At 47.2% G+C, this 21,414-nt stretch overlaps 1 protein-coding gene across 1 annotated transcript in view; it reads left to right on the forward strand.

Moving 5' to 3' along the window:
- The window catches only part of LOC310860728 (uncharacterized protein), a 60,253-nt gene that overhangs the window by 25,175 nt on the left and 13,664 nt on the right, over positions 1-21,414 (forward strand). Inside the window, exons 21-24 of the mRNA XM_083767848.1 lie at positions 684-791; positions 1,060-1,158; positions 1,386-1,883; positions 5,099-5,296. Of these exons, the coding sequence (XP_083623974.1) occupies positions 684-791; positions 1,060-1,158; positions 1,386-1,883; positions 5,099-5,296 (903 nt within the window). The remainder of the gene's footprint in view (positions 1-683; positions 792-1,059; positions 1,159-1,385; positions 1,884-5,098; positions 5,297-21,414) is intronic.

A 21,414-nucleotide genomic window follows, 5' to 3' on the forward strand; every position in this document is an offset into this window, starting at 1 on the left:
CCCCTGTGTCAATTATCTAATGTGATCCTGGGCTCTACACACCCTCTGCCAACCTAGTCCCCATATATGGGGGACATGGGGAGAGCAACGGACTTGAACTCATGCTTCCTTCATGCCTGAGTGTCCAAGTTGCTCCTTGACACCTGACAGGGGGAGTTTCCCTGGTTGGACGTAGCGTGTGGAAGGAACACGTTATTCCAACCAGTTCCTTTCCCCTCCATCAGGCGCCCCGGCTGGCCAGGGGGAGGCAGTTTAGAGTCCAGGATTACTGCATGTTTTTTGTGAGGGTACCTACCCTAGGGGACATGGGGAGAACATGCAAACTCCACACAGAAAGGCCCTTTCGCCAACCCCGCCTCGGGTATGGGCACTGATGACGCGGAGGAGGAAACACGCCGCCAGCACCCACAGCGTCCCCAGCGGGACTCGAACCCAGGACCTTCTAGCTGTGAGGCGACAGCACTACCAACTGTGCCACCGTGCCCCCATTGATAGTTATGATGGTGCTGACGCTGCTTGATGCTTGCAGGAACTAACTGGTGGTGTAGGACAATCTAGATTAGAGCCTTCTCTCCTGCCCCCCCACCCCACCCCCCCCTCCCTTCCACTGGACTGCCCACTGTTCTACCACAGCAAAGATCATTAAACTTATAAACAGTTCTTTGTTTTGTTTTTGCCTTTAGGACTATGAATCAGACCTGGCATCATACAGCTCTGGGGTGGAGACTCTGCTTAACATTCCTATAAAGAGGACCATGCTGAATTCTCCTTCTATGGTTGTCACACAGGAGGTAACGGCATCACTCACTCAATGATCTCATGCTGAGAACCTAATGACTATCTTTTGTCCTGGAGGCAGGCTCATTAAAACACTGGAAACAATTAATTTGTACAAATTAACTAGCCAAGATAGCAGCAACACTTATATTATACAACAAATATTTGAAATGCATAAAGGTTTAGCGTTTGTGAGCAAAGGAGAGAGAGCTGTCCATAATTGACCAACATAGTGTGATAATGATGTTGTGCTGAGTGTTGAGTTTTCTGTCTCTATTTCAGGCAACTTTGCTGCAGACCCGTTACACAGAGCTGGTCACCATCTCTGGTGACTACTACAAATCCCTGGGAGAGATGCTTAAAAACATGGAGGAGCTTAAGGTAATTATCTGATGCTTTAACCCACTCTCATGAAATATCATTAAAACCATATGCAAAAAAAGAAAAAAAGTATTGTCCGTTCATTATGTTTGTTACCATTACAGCATTGAGTTATGCTTTGCGCGCATATATATATATATATATATATATATATATATATGAAATAACTTTATTTTATATAACTTTATTTATATAAGCCATCCGTCTGTGTTTTGCCTCACCTCTAGATCCGTAACACCAAAATCGACCTGCTGGAGGAGGAGCTTCGCATTGTGAAAGAGGACTTGCAGGGCCACAACACCAAGAACCAATCCCTAGAGGTGGCCATCTCCCGCTACCAGTTGGAGCTCTCCCAGTCCCAGGAGCAGGTACTGACTCTGGGCGAGGTGAAAAGAGACGCAGCCCTGACGTGTGGCGCCACGCAAGACACCCTGGACTCCACCCACAAGCAGCTGACAGAACTCCAAGACCAGGTGGGGCATCTCAACCAACTGATGGAGGACGAGAAAATAAAGCGGAGATCGGCAGAGGAGCGCCACACACAGCAGCAGCAGGAGTACGACACACTGCTGCAAAAGAGGCAGAAGCAGATAGAGGAGGTAAACTGGGCCAAGATGGAGGTGGAGAACAACGTGGCAGACAGGGAGCGTGAGGCAGAGAAACTGCGGCAGCGGCTGGCTGAGGAGGCGGCGAATAATATGGCGCTGGAAGAGCAGGTGTCAAAGGTAAGGAACCAGTACAATGTGGAGATCAATAACCTTAAGCTCAGCTACGAGTCCCAGATCCATGTTGATCACGCTGACATCCAGCTGCTGGCAGCTCAGAGGGAGGAGGACACAGCCAACATGCAGTTGCAATGTGAGAGGATGGAGTCAGAGAGGAGGGATTTAGAGGACGAAAGGCTTAGGCTTAGGCTGTCTATCAGCCAGGCTGAAGAACACAGGCGAAGGGCAGAAGAGGAGGCCCACAGTCAGCGCTCTGTAATCATGGAGGAGGGGCGCCGGAGGAGAGAGCTGGAGGCCCAGGTGGAGACACTGCTCAGGCAAAGTGCAGAAGATGACAGCCAACACAGGGAGGAATTAGCTGGTGTGATCAAGAAACTAGAGGAGAAGGGTGAGCAGCTAGTCTATCTCACACACAGCCTAGAGGAGGAGACCCGCAGGAGGAGAATCACAGAGGAAGGACAGGCTGTGATGGAGCAGAGCATGGGGCAGCTACAGGCCAACGTGGCTGCATCCTCCATGACCATGGCTCAGCTGTGCGAGTGTGAGGAGGAGCTTGAGAAGACACGTATGGAGCTGAAGAGGGAAGTCAGTGAGAGGAACAGGGTTGAGCAGAATATGACCAGGTCACAGGTACGCATCAAGGACCTCCAGGCTGCCAGAGATGGACTAGAGGGTCAGGTAGAGATGCTGAGAATGGCCAATCAAGAGGAAGTGACTAGGAGAAGTAAGGTCGAAGCAAAATTGGAACAGACCACTGCGACGATGAAGGAACATGCAAGCACTATCACCACCTTATGCCACAGCCAAGAACAGACCAATGCTTCAGGAAGAAGAGGTGAAGAAGAGCAGCGTAGGCTGCAGGAAGAGCTAGAGAAAAGCTTGAGACAAAACAAGGTATCAACAGAACGTTTGACCCAGTTAAGCTCAAAGCTGAAGACCCTGCAAGCACAGCTCCTTCAAGAGCAGTCATGCATAAAGGAGCTAACCCTCCAGAAGGACAGTATCCACAACACCTTAGATGAAAAATGCAAGGTTCTGAACAGGGTTGAGCAGAATGCATTCATTTTACAAGGACGCATCAAGGAACTCGAGGCTGTCAGAGATGGACTAGAGCGCCAGGTGGAGACTCTGAGGAAGACCAATGAAGAGGAATTGACTAGGAGAAGGAGGGTAGAAACAGAATTGGAACAGATCACCATGACCATTAAGGAATATACCAGCACTATCACCACTCTACGCCACAGCCAAGAACAGACCAATGCTTCGGGAAGGATTGGTGAAGAGGAACGGTGTAGGTTGCAGGAAGAGCTAGAAAAGAACTTGAGACAAAACAAGGTGTCAACAGAGCATTTCACCCAGTTGAGCTCAAAGATGAAGACCCTGCAAGCACAGCTCCTACAGGAGCAGGCATGTCTAAAGGAGGCAAACCTCCGGAATGAGAGCCTTAACAAAACCATAGAAGAAAAGAGTATGGCACTGAATGAAAACTCTGCTGAACTCCAGAGGCTGAAGCACCAGACAGAAACATTAACCAAGGAGAGGCTGAAGGTTGAGCAGAATACAGCCAGGTTACAGGGCCACATCAAGGAATTCCAGGCTGCCAAAGATGGACTACAAGGCCAGTTGGAGACTCTGAGGAAAATCAATCAAGACGAAGTGACCAAGAGAAGCAGGGTAGAAACAGAATTGAAACAGGCCACCATGACCCTGAAGGAGTATACCAGCTCTATCGCCACTCTACGCCACAGCCAAGAACAGACCAATGCTTCAGGAAGGAGAGGTGAAGAGGAACAGCGTATGCTGAGGGAAGAGCTTGAGAAAAGTCTGAGACAAAACAAGTTATCAACAGAGCGTTTGACCCAGTTGAGCTCAGAGCTGAAGACCCTGCAAGCACAGCTCCTCCAGGAGCAGGCATGCATAAAGGAGGCAAACCTCCGGAATGAGAGCCTTTACAAAACCATAGAAGAAAAGAGTATGGCACTGAATGAAAACACTGCTGAGCTCCTGAGACTGAAGAACCAGACAGAACTCTTAACCAAAGGGAGGTTGAAGTTGGAGGAGGAGCTAAGGGTTGTACGACATGAAAAAGAAGACCTTGCAAGATCCCAGCTGACAAGTGAAGATGAGGTGGAATCACAAACAACAGCTTTGGAAGCGCAGCTGAAGAGCAACACTCACAGCAGCGTGGACTACCAGAACCTGGTCTCTGAGCTCTCTTCAGAGAGGGAGAAGCTCAAGGTGGAGGTTGAACAAATACAAAGGCAGGCCATCGAGGTACATGACCGGTTTGTCCTGGACCACCTGTGTCTTTCCAAACAGTCAAGTAGCTACAGTATAGCTGGCTGTGGACAAAGCTTTCTCTTGCATGCTGGAATGCCCATTAGATAGATGCCGTGCACGTCTATGACTCTGATTTGAACACATATGTCACACATTGTATGTGTTTAATGCATTTGCATGCCAGTACAGTATGCACCAATGTGATCTATGCATCTGTTTGCCTGCCAACCTATCTGACCAGCCATCATATCTTTCTGGCCAAAAACTTAATAAATAACCATTCAGCATGCTTTTTTGCCTTTGCTAGTTTTAGCCAGAATGATCAACACCACCAATATCATCCATCATCAACACTGCAACTGTTCCTCTGGTTAAAATGCAGGATACATTTGTCACTGTTTATGTTGCGTGATCTTGAATTGTCTCAGCCCCATTTAACTTCAATCTGCAATCTGTAAATTGCATACTTCAAAACATCCGCCAATTCTTAGAAAATCTGAATGTCTGTCCTTACATTCACAATTCCACATTCCACGGAGTTCTACTTTGTATAGGACTGTTATTTTGTGAAATTACAGATTGCAGATTATTGTATTTGTTTGCTTGTGTAGTGATTTAAATGATGTAGTGATTTAGTGTAAAAAACATCTATCAAAACATGCATGGTTAGGAAGGATATTGAATATTTAAAAGTAATAGTATTCTATTATAATCTGATTATGGTATTATCATCAAATATAATAATGTCCTCCCTAACCCTGTATGTGTTGTCTTTGTGTGTTGTAATGAATAGAATTCTTTCATTTTGAATAATAATGTCACTTTCTTGAGTGTCATATTATACTCTCACTATTCAGTGTCATATTATTCAAATTTTAACTTGTTTTTTCTCTTTTGTCCCTTTTATTCTTCATCTTCTCCCTGTTTTTCTGCAGACAACAGCTTTAATCCAGTCCACTCAATCTCAATATAATGAGATGGTGATGGAGAGAGATGCCCTTCAGCACAAACTGAAGTCTTTTGAGGAAGACAAGGGCCACTTCCAGAGCTTAGAGAATGAGCTCAGCCGCATCAAATTATCACTGGAGTCTGCGCTCCGCCACAAACAACATTTGGAAGAGGAGAATGAGAAGGTGAGGAAGGACTTTATTTACTGGAAGAATAAATCTGAGAGCAAGGAAGGCGTTGTCCAGCAATATGAGTTGGAGAAGGAGCGTATGGAGCTAGAAAGGAGCAGTCATAAAAGTGAGATAGAGAGGCTGATGACGGAGCTTAATCAGGTTGAGGAAGCCTACAAGAGCAGGCTCTCTACCCTTCAGAAAGAGCCCAGAGAGAAGGCTGTAGTCAGAAAAACTATGCAAACTGAGCTAAAGAGTATTAGAGAGGTTCCCACTCTTGATCCCTCATCCTTGGTCTTTGATGGTGTACGAAAGCCAGTCACAGCACAGCAGTTGCTTGACTGTGGTGTCTTGGACAGGCACACATTTAACCTGCTTGTGAATGGGCAGAAGACTGTCCCAGAGGTGTCTGTGGAAAGGAAAGTCAGTCTGAAGGGGACTGGACCCATAGCTGGGGTGATAGTTGAACAGCTGAAGGGTCCAGGGTCATTTGTTGGACGTCAAGACAAAATGTCCTTGACACAGGCTAAAAATGAGAATCTGCTGCCTTCAGACAGTGCTGACTTGCTACTGGATGCCCAAGCTGCTACAGGCCACATTATCGACCCCAGATCCAATCAGAAATTGACTGTGGAGGAGGCATGTGACCAAGGTGTAGTGGATGAGGGGGATCGACCTAGGCTGATTGCAGCAGAGGCAGCTGCTGTGGGCTTCCATGACCCTGGCACAGGCAAACCTTTGTCAGTATTTCAGGCCATGAAGAAAGGGCTCACTGACAAGAACACAGCACTGCGTTTACTCCAGGCCCAGGAGTCTGTTGGGGGCATTCTGGATCCCATACTCAGTGTGTTCCTCCCTAAAGACAAAGCCATGGAGCGTGATCTAATTGATGAGGAAATGTATCGTGCTCTGAATCAGAGGCCTGAGCTTTACCTAGACCCAGAATCAGAGTTGGGTGCCAGCTATGTGTCACTTAAGAGAAGATGCAAGACTGAACCTAAAACAGACCTTCTCCTTCTGCCTGTCTCCGACAAGTTAGATCCCTCTAAATTGGTATTTGAAGGTGTTCGAAAGTCAGTCACAGCACAACAGTTGCTTGATTGTGGTGTATTAGATAGACCCACATTTAACAAGCTAGTAAAAGGGGTAAAAACTGTCCCTGAAGTGTCCATGGAAAAGAAGGTCAGCTTGAAGGGAATTGGGCCAATAGCTGGAGTGATAGTTCAAGGTCTAAAGCATCCACAATCAGTGGTTGGACATAAAGGCAAAATGTCCCTTACAGAGGCCAAGAAAGTGAAGCTCCTTCCCCAAGAGAGTGTTGACTTATTACTCGATGCCCAGGCTGCTACAGGCCATATAATTGACCCCAAAACCAATCAGAAACTGACAGTTGATGAGGCATGTGTAAAGGGAGTAGTGGATGAATGGGATAGAGATAGGCTATTAGCAGCAGAAGCTGCTGCTGTAGGCTACAAGGATCCCAGCACAGCAAAGGCTCTTTCAGTGTTTGAAGCCATGAACAAGGGAATGCTTGACAGGGATACTGCAATACGTTTACTCCAGGCTCAGGAGTCTGTTGGAGGAATTTTGGATCCCATCCTCAGTGTGTTCCTTCCTAGAGACACAGCTATTAAACGCAATATAATAGATAAAGACATTTGTTGTGCTTTAAACCAGAGTCCTGGGTGCTACAAGGATACAGACACTGATCTTGGTGTGAGTTATGGGGTTCTAAAGAAACAATGCAAGACAGAGCCTCACACAGGACTACTACTTTTACCGATCTCTGACAAGATAGATCCCTCTAAATTGATATTTGAAGGTGTTAGAAAGCCAGTCACAGCACAGCAGCTGCTAGATTGTGGGGTACTGGACAAACCCACTTTTGACCAACTTCTGAAGGGACATAAGACTGTCCCAGAGGTATCAGTAGACAAGAGAGTAAGTTTGAAGGGGACTGGACCAATAGCTGGAGTAGTACTTGTAGGTCTAAAGGGTCCGGGATCAGTTACTGGACGGAAAGGAAAAATGTCTTTGACAGAAGCCAAGAAAGATAATCTCCTCCCCACAGATAGTGTTGACTTATTACTAGATGCACAGGCTGCTACAGGCCACATTATCAACCCCAAAACCAATCAGAAACTGACGGTGGAGGAGGCATGTGCCAAAGGAGTTGTGGAAGAATGGGATAGAGATAGGCTGTTGGCTGCAGAAGCTGCAGCTGTCGGCTACTGTGATCCTAGCACAGCAAAGCCCCTCTCTGTGTTTGAGGCCATGAAAAGGGGCATTATTGACAGGGACACTGCAATACGTCTACTACAAGCCCAGGAGTCTGTTGGGGGGATTCTGGATCCCATTCTCAGTGTGTTCCTCCCCAAAGACACAGCTATGAAGCGCAACCTTATAGATGAAGATCTTTGTTGTGCTCTAAACCAGAGCCCTGAGTTCTATCAGGATCCAGACACTGATCTAGGTGCAAGCTATGGGTCTCTAAAGACAAAATGCAAGAAAGAGCCTCACACAGGCCTTCTGCTTCTTCCTACCGCTGACAAGATAGATCCCACTAAACTAGTCTTTGATGGTGTCCGAAAACCAGTCACAGCGCAGCAGCTGCTTGATTGTGGTGTACTGGACAAACCCACATTTGATCAACTTGTGAACGGATATAAATCTGTCCCAGAGGTGTCTGAGGACAAGGTGGTGAATCTGAAGGGCACAGGATCAATTGCTGGTCTAACAACTAGACATGGTGGAAAAATGTCCTTTACAGAAGCCAAGAAAAAGAACATTGTTTCTATTGATAGCACCAACCTGCTACTGGATGCTCAGGCTGCAACAGGTCACATAATTGACCCCAAATTAAATCAAAAACTGACAGTGGATGAGGCCTGTGCAAGAGGAGTGGTGGACAAGGGTGATGAAGATAGGCTGTTATTAGCAGAAGCTGCCGCAGTAGGCTTCATGGATGCCAGCACAACTAAGCCTCTCTCAATTTGTCAGGCAACAAAGAAAGGTATGATTGACAAGAACACAGCAATACGTTTGCTCCAGGCCCAGGAGTCTGTTGGGGGCATTCTGGATCCCATCCTTAGCGTGTTCCTCCCTAGGGACACAGCTATGAAGCGAAATCTTTTAGATGAAGACCTCTGCCATGCACTAAGCCAGACTCCTGAGTGTTACGTAGATCCAGACACTGATCAGAGTTCCAGCTATGGCTCTCTAAAGAAAAGATGCAAAACAGAACCTCACACAGGACTTCGGCTTCTGCCTACATCTGGCAAGTTAGATCCTTCTAAATTGGTCTTTGAAGGTGTGCGCAAACCAGTAACAGCACAACAACTGCTAGATTGTGGAGTACTGGATAAACCCACCTTTGATGAACTGCTCGAGGGAAAGAAGTCTATCCCAGAGGTTTCTGAGGAAAAGAAGGCCAATCTAAAGGGTACAGGATCAATTGCTGGACTAGAAACCGGACCTCTAGGGAAGATGTCCTTTACAGAGGCCAAGAAAGACAAACTCCTGTCCACTGACTCTGCTGATCTGCTACTGGATGCTCAGGCCGCCACAGGCCACATCATTGACCCCAAAACCAGTCAGAAACTGACAGTAGAAGAGGCCTGTGAAAAAGGAGTTGTCGATAAAAGAGATAAGGAGAGGCTGCTGGCAGCAGAAGCTGCTGCTGTGGGCTTCAAGGATCCAAGGACAGCCAAGCCCCTGTCAGTGCTTGAGGCCATGAAAAAAGGAATGATTGATAGGAACACCGCAATACGTCTACTTCAAGCACAGGATTCTGTGGGGGGAATTTTGGATCCTGTCCTCAGTGTGTTCCTCCCCAAAGACACGGCTATGAAGCGCAATCTTCTAGATGAAGACATTAGTCGTGCTCTCAAGCTGAGCCCTAAGTGCTACCTGGATCCAGACAATGATCTCAAATCTGATTATGCTTCTTTGAAGAAGAAATGCAAATCAGAGCCTCAGAGTGACCTGCTGCTACTGCCAATCAAAGCCAAGAAAGATCCCTCTGAAATAATCTTTGAAGGTGTGCGCAAACCAGTAACAGCACAACAACTGCTAGATTGTGGAGTACTGGATAAACCCACCTTTGATGAACTGCTCGAGGGTAAGAAGTCTATCCCAGAGGTTTCTGAGGAAAAGAAGGCCAATCTAAAGGGTACAGGATCAATTGCTGGACTAGAAACCGGACCTCTAGGGAAGATGTCCTTTACAGAGGCCAAGAAAGACAAACTCCTGTCCACTGACTCTGCTGATCTGCTACTGGATGCTCAGGCCGCCACAGGCCACATCATTGACCCCAAAACCAGTCAGAAACTGACAGTAGAAGAGGCCTGTGAAAAAGGAGTTGTCGATAAAAGAGATAAGGAGAGGCTGCTGGCAGCAGAAGCTGCTGCTGTGGGCTTCAAGGATCCAAGGACAGCCAAGCCCCTGTCAGTGCTTGAGGCCATGAAAAAAGGAATGATTGATAGGAACACCGCAATACGTCTACTTCAAGCACAGGATTCTGTGGGGGGAATTTTGGATCCTGTCCTCAGTGTGTTCCTCCCCAAAGACACGGCTATGAAGCGCAATCTTCTAGATGAAGACATTAGTCGTGCTCTCAAGCTGAGCCCTAAGTGCTACCTGGATCCAGACAATGATCTCAAATCTGATTATGCTTCTTTGAAGAAGAAATGCAAATCAGAGCCTCAGAGTGACCTGCTGCTACTGCCAATCAAAGCCAAGAAAGATCCCTCTGAAATAATCTTTGAAGGTGTGCGCAAACCAGTAACAGCACAACAACTGCTAGATTGTGGAGTACTGGATAAACCCACCTTTGATGAACTGCTCGAGGGAAAGAAGTCTATCCCAGAGGTTTCTGAGGAAAAGAAGGCCAATCTAAAGGGTACAGGATCAATTGCTGGACTAGAAACCGGACCTCTAGGGAAGATGTCCTTTACAGAGGCCAAGAAAGACAAACTCCTGTCCACTGACTCTGCTGATCTGCTACTGGATGCTCAGGCCGCCACAGGCCACATCATTGACCCCAAAACCAGTCAGAAACTGACAGTAGAAGAGGCCTGTGAAAAAGGAGTTGTCGATAAAAGAGATAAGGAGAGGCTGCTGGCAGCAGAAGCTGCTGCTGTGGGCTTCAAGGATCCAAGGACAGCCAAGCCCCTGTCAGTGCTTGAGGCCATGAAAAAAGGAATGATTGATAGGAACACCGCAATACGTCTACTTCAAGCACAGGATTCTGTGGGGGGAATTTTGGATCCTGTCCTCAGTGTGTTCCTCCCCAAAGACACGGCTATGAAGCGCAATCTTCTAGATGAAGACATTAGTCGTGCTCTCAAGCTGAGCCCTAAGTGCTACCTGGATTCAGACAATGATCTCAAATCTGATTATGCTTCTTTGAAGAAGAAATGCAAATCAGAGCCTCAGAGTGACCTGCTGCTACTGCCAATCAAAGCCAAGAAAGATCCCTCTGAAATAATCTTTGAAGGTGTGCGCAAACCAGTAACAGCACAACAACTGCTAGATTGTGGAGTACTGGATAAACCCACCTTTGATGAACTGCTCGAGGGAAAGAAGTCTATCCCAGAGGTTTCTGAGGAAAAGAAGGCCAATCTAAAGGGTACAGGATCAATTGCTGGACTAGAAACCGGACCTCTAGGGAAGATGTCCTTTACAGAGGCCAAGAAAGAAAAACTCCTGTCCACTGACTCTGCTGATCTGCTACTGGATGCTCAGGCCGCCACAGGCCACATCATTGACCCCAAGACCAGTCAGAAACTGACAGTAGAAGATGCCTGTGAAAAAGGAGTTGTCGATAAAAGAGATAAGGAGAGGCTGCTGGCAGCAGAAGCTGCTGCGGTGGGCTTCAAGGATCCAAGGACAGCCAAGCCCCTGTCAGTGCTTGAGGCCATGAAAAAAGGAATGATTGATAGGAACACCGCAATACGTCTACTTCAAGCACAGGATTCTGTGGGGGGAATTTTGGATCCTGTCCTCAGTGTGTTCCTCCCCAAAGACACGGCTATGAAGCGCAATCTTCTAGATGAAGACATTAGTCGTGCTCTCAAGCTGAGCTCTAAGTGCTACCTGGATCCAGACAATGATCTCAAATCTGATTATGCTTCTTTGAAGAAGAAATGCAAATCAGAGCCTCAGAGTGACCTGCTGCTACTGCCAATCAAAGCCAAGAAAGATCCCTCTGAAATAATCTTTGAAGGTGTGCGCAAACCAGTAACAGCACAACAACTGCTAGATTGTGGAGTACTGGATAAACCCACCTTTGATGAACTGCTCGAGGGAAAGAAGTCTATCCCAGAGGTTTCTGAGGAAAAGAAGGCCAATCTAAAGGGTACAGGATCAATTGCTGGACTAGAAACCGGACCTCTAGGGAAGATGTCCTTTACAGAGGCCAAGAAAGAAGAACTCCTGTCCACTGACTCTGCTGATCTGCTACTGGATGCTCAGGCCGCCACAGGCCACATCATTGACCCCAAAACCAGTCAGAAACTGACAGTAGAAGAGGCCTGTGAAAAAGGAGTTGTCGATAAAAGAGATAAGGAGAGGCTGCTGGCAGCAGAAGCTGCTGCTGTGGGCTTCAAGGATCCAAGGACAGCCAAGCCCCTGTCAGTGCTTGAGGCCATGAAAAAAGGAATGATTGATAGGAACACCGCAATACGTCTACTTCAAGCACAGGATTCTGTGGGGGGAATTTTGGATCCTGTCCTCAGTGTGTTCCTCCCCAAAGACACGGCTATGAAGCGCAATCTTCTAGATGAAGACATTAGTCGTGCTCTCAAGCTGAGCCCTAAGTGCTACCTGGATCCAGACAATGATCTCAAATCTGATTATGCTTCTTTGAAGAAGAAATGCAAATCAGAGCCTCAGAGTGACCTGCTGCTACTGCCAATCAAAGCCAATAAAGATCCCTCTGAAATAATCTTTGAAGGTGTGCGCAAACCAGTAACAGCACAACAACTGCTAGATTGTGGAGTACTGGATAAACCCACCTTTGATGAACTGCTCGAGGGAAAGAAGTCTATCCCAGAGGTTTCTGAGGAAAAGAAGGCCAATCTAAAGGGTACAGGATCAATTGCTGGACTAGAAACCGGACCTCTAGAGAAGATGTCCTTTACAGAGGCCAAGAAAGAAAAACTCCTGTCCACTGACTCTGCTGATCTGCTACTGGATGCTCAGGCCGCCACAGGCCACATCATTGACCCCAAGACCAGTCAGAAACTGACAGTAGAAGATGCCTGTGAAAAAGGAGTTGTCGATAAAAGAGATAAGGATAGGCTGCTGGCAGCAGAAGCTGCTGCGGTGGGCTTCAAGGATCCAAGGACAGCCAAGCCCCTGTCAGTGCTTGAGGCCATGAAAAAAGGAATGATTGATAGGAACACCGCAATACGTCTACTTCAAGCACAGGATTCTGTGGGGGGAATTTTGGATCCTGTCCTCAGTGTGTTCCTCCCCAAAGACACGGCTATGAAGCGCAATCTTCTAGATGAAGACATTAGTCGTGCTCTCAAGCTGAGCCCTAAGTGCTACCTGGATCCAGACAATGATCTCAAATCTGATTATGCTTCTTTGAAGAATAAATGCAAATCAGAGCCTCAGAGTGACCTGCTGCTACTACCAATCAAAGCCAAGAAAGATCCCTCTGAAATAATCTTTGAAGGTGTGCGCAAACCAGTAACAGCACAACAACTGCTAGATTGTGGAGTACTGGATAAACCCACCTTTGATGAACTGCTCGAGGGAAAGAAGTCTATCCCAGAGGTTTCTGAGGAAAAGAAGGCCAATCTAAAGGGTACAGGATCAATTGCTGGACTAGAAACCGGACCTCTAGGGAAGATGTCCTTTACAGAGGCCAAGAAAGAAAAACTCCTGTCCTCTGACTCTGCTGATCTGCTACTGGATGCTCAGGCCGCCACAGGCCACATCATTGACCCCAAGACCAGTCAGAAACTGACAGTAGAAGAGGCCTGTGAAAAAGGAGTTGTCGATAAAAGAGATAAGGAGAGGCTGCTGGCAGCAGAAGCTGCTGCTGTGGGCTTCAAGGATCCAAGGACAGCCAAGCCCCTGTCAGTGCTTGAGGCCATGAAAAAAGGAATGATTGATAGGAACACCGTAATACGTCTACTTCAAGCACAGGATTCTGTGGGGGGAATTTTGGATCCCATCCTCAGTGTGTTCCTCCCCAAAGACACGGCTATGAAGCGCAACCTTCTAGATGAAGACATTAGTCGTGCTCTTAAGCAGAGCCCTAAGTGCTACCTGGATCCAGCAAATGATCTCAAATCTGATTATGCTTCTTTGAAGAAGAAATGCAAGGCAGAGCCTCAAAGTCACCTGCTGCTACTGCCAACCAAAGACAAGAAAGATCCCTCTGAAATAATCTTTGAAGGTGTGCGCAAACCAGTAACAGCACAACAACTGCTAGATTGTGGAGTACTGGATAAACCCACCTTTGATGAATTGCTCGAGGGAAAGAAGTCTATCCCAGAGGTTTCTGAGGAAAAGAAGGCCAATCTAAAGGGTACAGGATCAATTGCTGGACTAGAAACCGGACCTCTAGGGAAGATGTCCTTTACAGAGGCCAAGAAAGAAAAACTCCTGTCCACTGACTCTGCTGATCTGCTACTGGATGCTCAGGCCGCCACAGGCCACATCATTGACCCCAAGACCAGTCAGAAACTGACAGTAGAAGAGGCCTGTGAAAAAGGAGTTGTCGATAAAAGAGATAAGGAGAGGCTGCTGGCAGCAGAAGCTGCTGCTGTGGGCTTCAAGGATCCAAGGACAGCCAAGCCCCTGTCAGTGCTTGAGGCCATGAAAAAAGGAATGATTGATAGGAACACCGCAATACGTCTACTTCAAGCACAGGATTCTGTGGGGGGAATTTTGGATCCCATCCTCAGTGTGTTCCTCCCCAAAGACACAGCTATGAAGCGCAACCTTCTAGATGAAGACATTAGTCGTGCTCTTAAGCAGAGCCCTAAGTGCTACCTGGATCCAGCCAATGATCTCAAATCTGATTATGCTTCTTTGAAGAAGAAATGCAAGGCAGAGCCTCAAAGTGACCTGCTGCTACTGCCAACCAAAGACAAGAAAGATCCCTCTGAAATAATCTTTGAAGGTGTGCGCAAACCAGTAACAGCACAACAACTGCTAGATTGTGGAGTACTGGATAAACCCACCTTTGATGAACTGCTCGAGGGAAAGAAGTCTATCCCAGAGGTTTCTGAGGAAAAGAAGGCCAATCTTAAGGGTACAGGATCAATTGCTGGACTAGAAACCGGACCTCTAGGGAAGATGTCCTTTACAGAGGCCAAGAAAGAAAAACTCCTGTCCACTGACTCTGCTGATCTGCTACTGGATGCTCAGGCCGCCACAGGCCACATCATTGACCCCAAGACCAGTCAGAAACTGACAGTAGAAGAGGCCTGTGAAAAAGGAGTTGTCGATAAAAGAGATAAGGATAGGCTGCTGGCAGCAGAAGCTGCTGCTGTGGGCTTCAAGGATCCAAGGACAGCCAAGCCCCTGTCAGTGCTTGAGGCCATGAAAAAAGGAATGATTGATAGGAACACCGCAATACGTCTACTTCAAGCACAGGATTCTGTGGGGGGAATTTTGGATCCCATCCTCAGTGTGTTCCTCCCCAAAGACACGGCTATGAAGCGCAATCTTCTAGATGAAGACATTAGTCGTGCTCTCAAGCTGAGCCCTAAGTGCTACCTGGATCCAAACAATGATCTCAAATCTGATTATGCTTCTTTGAAGAAGAAATGCAAATCAGAGCCTCAGAGTGACCTGCTGCTACTGCCAATCAAAGCCAAGAAAGATCCCTCTGAAATAATCTTTGAAGGTGTGCGCAAACCAGTAACAGCACAACAACTGCTAGATTGTGGAGTACTGGATAAACCCACCTTTGATGAACTGCTTGAGGGAAAGAAGTCTATCCCAGAGGTTTCTGAGGAAAGGAAGGCCAATCTAAAGGGTACAGGATCAATTGCTGGACTAGAAACCGGACCTCTAGGGAAGATGTCCTTTACAGAGGCCAAGAAAGAAAAACTCCTGTCCACTGACTCTGCTGATCTGCTACTGGATGCTCAGGCCGCCACAGGCCACATCATTGACCCCAAGACCAGTCAGAAACTGACAGTAGAAGATGCCTGTGAAAAAGGAGTTGTCGATAAAAGAGATAAGGATAGGCTGCTGGCAGCAGAAGCTGCTGCGGTGGGCTTCAAGGATCCAAGGACAGCCAAGCCCCTGTCTGTGCTTGAGGCCATGAAAAAAGGAATGATTGATAGGAACACAGCAATACGTCTACTTCAAGCACAGGATTCTGTGGGGGGAATTTTGGATCCTGTCCTCAGTGTGTTCCTCCCCAAAGACACAGCAATGAAGCGCAATCTTCTAGATGAAGACATTAGTTGTGCTCTCAAGCAGAGCCCTAAGTGCTACCTGGATCCAGCCAATGATCTCAAATCTGATTATGCTTCTTTGAAGAAGAAATGTAAGGCAGAGCCTCAGAGTGACCTGCTGCTACTGCCAACCAAAGACAAGAAAGATCCCTCTGAAATAATCTTTGAAGGTGTGCGCAAACCAGTAACAGCACAACAACTGCTTGATTGTGGAGTACTGGATAAACCCACCTTTGATGAACTCCTTGAGGGAAAGAAGTCTATCCCAGAGGTTTCTGAGGAAAAGAAGGCCAATCTAAAGGGCACAGGATCAATTGCTGGACTAGAAACCGGACCTCTAGGGAAGATGTCCTTTACAGAGGCCAAGAAAGAAAAACTCCTGTCCACTGACTCTGCTGATCTGCTACTGGATGCTCAGGCCGCCACAGGCCACATCATTGACCCCAAGACCAGTCAGAAACTGACAGTAGAAGAGGCCTGTGAAAAAGGAGTTGTCGATAAAAGAGATAAGGAGAGGCTGCTTGCAGCAGGAGCTGCTGCTGTGGGCTTCAAGGATCCAAGGACAGCCAAGCCCCTGTCAGTGTTTGAGGCCATGAAAAAAGGAATGATTGATAGGAACACCGCAATACGTCTACTTCAAGCACAGGATTCTGTGGGGGGAATTTTGGATCCCATCCTCAGTGTGTTCCTCCCCAAAGACACGGCTATGAAGCGCAACCTTCTAGATGAAGACATTAGTCGTGCTCTTAAGCAGAGCCCTAAGTGCTACCTGGATCCAGCCAATGATCTCAAATCTGATTATGCTTCTTTGAAGAAGAAATGCAAGGCAGAGCCTCAAAGTGACCTGCTGCTACTGCCAACAAAAGACAAGAAAGATCCCTCTGAAATAATCTTTGAAGGTGTGCGCAAACCAGTAACAGCACAACAACTGCTAGATTGTGGAGTACTGGATAAACCCACCTTTGATGAACTGCTCGAGGGAAAGAAGTCTATCCCAGAGATTTCTGAGGAAAAGAAGGCCAATCTAAAGGGTACAGGATCAATTGCTGGACTAGAAACCGGACCTCTAGGGAAGATGTCCTTTACAGAGGCCAAGAAAGAAAAACTCCTGTCCACTGACTCTGCTGATCTGCTACTGGATGCTCAGGCCGCCACAGGCCACATCATTGACCCCAAGACCAGTCAGAAACTGACAGTAGAAGAGGCCTGTGAAAAAGGAGTTGTCGATAAAAGAGATAAGGAGAGGCTGCTGGCAGCAGAAGCTGCTGCTGTGGGCTTCAAGGATCCAAGGACAGCCAAGCCCCTGTCTGTGCTTGAGGCCATGAAAAAAGGAATGATTGATAGGAACACCGCAATACGTCTACTTCAAGCACAGGATTCTGTGGGGGGAATTTTGGATCCCATCCTTAGTGTGTTCCTCCCCAAAGACACGGCTATGAAGCGCAACCTTCTAGATGAAGACATTAGTCGTGCTCTTAAGCAGAGCCCTAAGTGCTACCTGGATCCAGCCAATGATCTCAAATCTGATTATGCTTCTTTGAAGAAGAAATGCAAGGCAGAGCCTCAAAGTGACCTGCTGCTACTGCCAACCAAAGACAAGAAAGATCCCTCTGAAATAATCTTTGAAGGTGTGCGCAAACCAGTAACAGCACAACAACTGCTTGATTGTGGAGTACTGGATAAACCCACCTTTGATGAACTCCTTGAGGGAAAGAAGTCTATCCCAGAGGTTTCTGAGGAAAAGAAGGCCAATCTAAAGGGCACAGGATCAATTGCTGGACTAGAAACCGGACCTCTAGGGAAGATGTCCTTTACAGAGGCCAAGAAAGAAAAACTCCTGTCCACTGACTCTGCTGATCTGCTACTGGATGCTCAGGCCGCCACAGGCCACATCATTGACCCCAAGACCAGTCAGAAACTGACAGTAGAAGAGGCCTGTGAAAAAGGAGTTGTCGATAAAAGAGATAAGGAGAGGCTGCTTGCAGCAGAAGCTGCTGCTGTGGGCTTCAAGGATCCAAGGACAGCCAAGCCCCTGTCAGTGTTTGAGGCCATGAAAAAAGGAATGATTGATAGGAACACCGCAATACGTCTACTTCAAGCACAGGATTCTGTGGGGGGAATTTTGGATCCCATCCTCAGTGTGTTCCTCCCCAAAGACACGGCTATGAAGCGCAACCTTCTAGATGAAGACATTAGTCGTGCTCTTAAGCAGAGCCCTAAGTGCTACCTGGATCCAGCCAATGATCTCAAATCTGATTATGCTTCTTTGAAGAAGAAATGCAAGGCAGAGCCTCAAAGTGACCTGCTGCTACTGCCAACAAAAGACAAGAAAGATCCCTCTGAAATAATCTTTGAAGGTGTGCGCAAACCAGTAACAGCACAACAACTGCTAGATTGTGGAGTACTGGATAAACCCACCTTTGATGAACTGCTCGAGGGAAAGAAGTCTATCCCAGAGATTTCTGAGGAAAAGAAGGCCAATCTAAAGGGTACAGGATCAATTGCTGGACTAGAAACCGGACCTCTAGGGAAGATGTCCTTTACAGAGGCCAAGAAAGAAAAACTCCTGTCCACTGACTCTGCTGATCTGCTACTGGATGCTCAGGCCGCCACAGGCCACATCATTGACCCCAAGACCAGTCAGAAACTGACAGTAGAAGAGGCCTGTGAAAAAGGAGTTGTCGATAAAAGAGATAAGGAGAGGCTGCTGGCAGCAGAAGCTGCTGCTGTGGGCTTCAAGGATCCAAGGACAGCCAAGCCCCTGTCTGTGCTTGAGGCCATGAAAAAAGGAATGATTGATAGGAACACCGCAATACGTCTACTTCAAGCACAGGATTCTGTGGGGGGAATTTTGGATCCCATCCTTAGTGTGTTCCTCCCCAAAGACACGGCTATGAAGCGCAACCTTCTAGATGAAGACATTAGTCGTGCTCTTAAGCAGAGCCCTAAGTGCTACCTGGATCCAGCCAATGATCTCAAATCTGATTATGCTTCTTTGAAGAAGAAATGCAAGGCAGAGCCTCAAAGTGACCTGCTGCTACTGCCAACCAAAGCCAAGAAAGATCCCTCTGAAATAATCTTTGAAGGTGTGCGCAAACCAGTAACAGCACAACAACTGCTAGATTGTGGAGTACTGGATAAACCCACCTTTGATGAACTGCTCGAGGGAAAGAAGTCTATCCCAGAGATTTCTGAGGAAAAGAAGGCCAATCTAAAGGGCACAGGATCAATTGCTGGACTAGAAACCGGACCTCTAGGGAAGATGTCCTTTACAGAGGCCAAGAAAGAAAAACTCCTGTCCACTGACTCTGCTGATCTGCTACTGGATGCTCAGGCCGCCACAGGCCACATCATTGACCCCAAGACCAGTCAGAAACTGACAGTAGAAGAGGCCTGTGAAAAAGGAGTTGTCGATAAAAGAGATAAGGAGAGGCTGCTGGCAGCAGAAGCTGCTGCTGTGGGCTTCAAGGATCCAAGGACAGCCAAGCCCCTGTCTGTGCTTGAGGCCATGAAAAAAGGAATGATTGATAGGAACACCGCAATACGTCTACTTCAAGCACAGGATTCTGTGGGGGGAATTTTGGATCCCATCATCAGTGTGTTCCTCCCCAAAGACACAGCAATGAAGCGCAATCTTCTAGATGAAGACATTAGTCGTGCTCTCAAGCAGAGCCCTAAGTGCTACCTGGATCCAGCCAATGATCTCAAATCTGATTATGCTTCTTTGAAGAAGAAATGTAAGGCAGAGCCTCAGAGTGACCTGCTGCTACTGCCAACCAAAGACAAGAAAGATCCCTCTGAAATAATCTTTGAAGGTGTGCGCAAACCAGTAACAGCACAACAACTGCTTGATTGCGGAGTACTGGATAAACCCACCTTTGATGAACTCCTTGAGGGAAAGAAGTCTATCCCAGAGGTTTCTGAGGAAAAGAAGGCCAATCTAAAGGGCACAGGATCAATTGCTGGACTAGAAACCGGACCTCTAGGGAAGATGTCCTTTACAGAGGCCAAGAAAGAAAAACTCCTGTCCACTGACTCTGCTGATCTGCTACTGGATGCTCAGGCCGCCACAGGCCACATCATTGACCCCAAGACCAGTCAGAAACTGACAGTAGAAGAGGCCTGTGAAAAAGGAGTTGTCGATAAAAGAGATAAAGATAGGCTGCTGGCAGCAGAAGCTGCTGCTGTGGGCTTCAAGGATCCAAGGACAGCCAAGCCCCTGTCTGTGCTTGAGGCCATGAAAAAAGGAATGATTGATAGGAACACTGCAATACGTCTACTTCAAGCACAGGATTCTGTGGGGGGAATTTTGGATCCCATCATCAGTGTGTTCCTCCCCAAAGACACAGCCATGAAGCGCAACCTTCTAGATGAAGACATTAGTCGTGCTCTCAAGCAGAGCCCTAAGTGCTACCTAGATCCAGACAATGATCTCAAGTCTGATTATGCTTCTTTGAAGAAGAAATGCAAGGCAGAGCGTCAGAGTGACCTGCTGCTACTGCCCACCAAAGACGAGAAAGATCCCTCCAAAATTATCTTTGAGGGTGTACGAAAACCAGTAACAGCACAAGAACTTCTTGATTGTGGAGTACTGGATAAACCCACCTTTGATCAACTGCTAGAGGGAAAGAAGTCTATCTCAGAGATTGCTGAGGACAAGAAGGCCAATTTAAAGGGCACAGGATCAGTGGGTGGAGTAGAAGCTGGACCTCTCGGGATTATGTCCTTTACAGAGGCCAAGAAAGAGAAAATCTTGTCCACTGAATGTGCTGATCTGCTACTGGATGCTCAGGCTGCCACAGGCCACATCCTCGATCCCAAGACAAATGAAAAACTGACAGTAGAGGAGGCCTATGCCAAAGGAGTGGTGGATAAAACAGATAAGGATCGGCTGTTAGAAGCAGAAGCAGCTGCTGCAGGCTTCAAGGATCCAAGGACAGGCAAGCTTCTCTCTGTGTTTGAGGCCATGAAAAAAGGATTCATTGACAAGAACACCACAATACGTCTACTCCAAGCACAGGATTCTGTGGGGGGAATTTTGGATCCTATTGTCAGTGTTTTTCTCCCCAAAGACACAGCTTTGAAGCGCAACCTTCTAGATGAAGAAATCAGCCGTGCTCTAAAGCAGAGCCCTAAGTGCTACCTGGATCCAGAGACTGATCTTAAGTCTGATTACGCCTCATTGAGGAAGAAATGTAGAGCAGAGCCTCAGAGTGGCCATCTGCTACTACCAACCACAGACATGAAAGATCCCTCTAAAATTATCTTTGAAGGTGTACGAAAGCCAGTAACAGCACAGCAACTACTTGATTGTGGTGTATTGGATAAACAGACCGTTGACCAACTGCTTAAGAGATATAAGTCTTTTTCAGAGGTTTCTAAGGACAAGAAGGCCAATCTACAGGGCACAGGATCAATTGCTGGACTAGAAACCGGACCTCTAGGGAAGATGTCCTTTACAGAGGCCAAGAAAGAAAAACTCCTGTCCACTGACTCTGCTGATCTGCTACTGGATGCTCAGGCCGCCACAGGCCACATCATTGACCCCAAGACCAGTCAGAAACTGACAGTAGAAGAGGCCTGTGAAAAAGGAATTGTCGATAAAAGAGATAAGGAGAGGCTGCTGGCAGCAGAAGCTGCTAGTGTGGGCTTCAAGGATCCAAGGACAGCCAAGCCCCTGTCTGTGCTTGAGGCCATGAAAAA

The sequence above is a fragment of the Protomyctophum parallelum genome, assembly GCF_964188405.1.
Source record: "Protomyctophum parallelum genome assembly, chromosome: 6".
NCBI classification, from domain to species: Eukaryota; Metazoa; Chordata; class Actinopteri; order Myctophiformes; family Myctophidae; genus Protomyctophum; species Protomyctophum parallelum.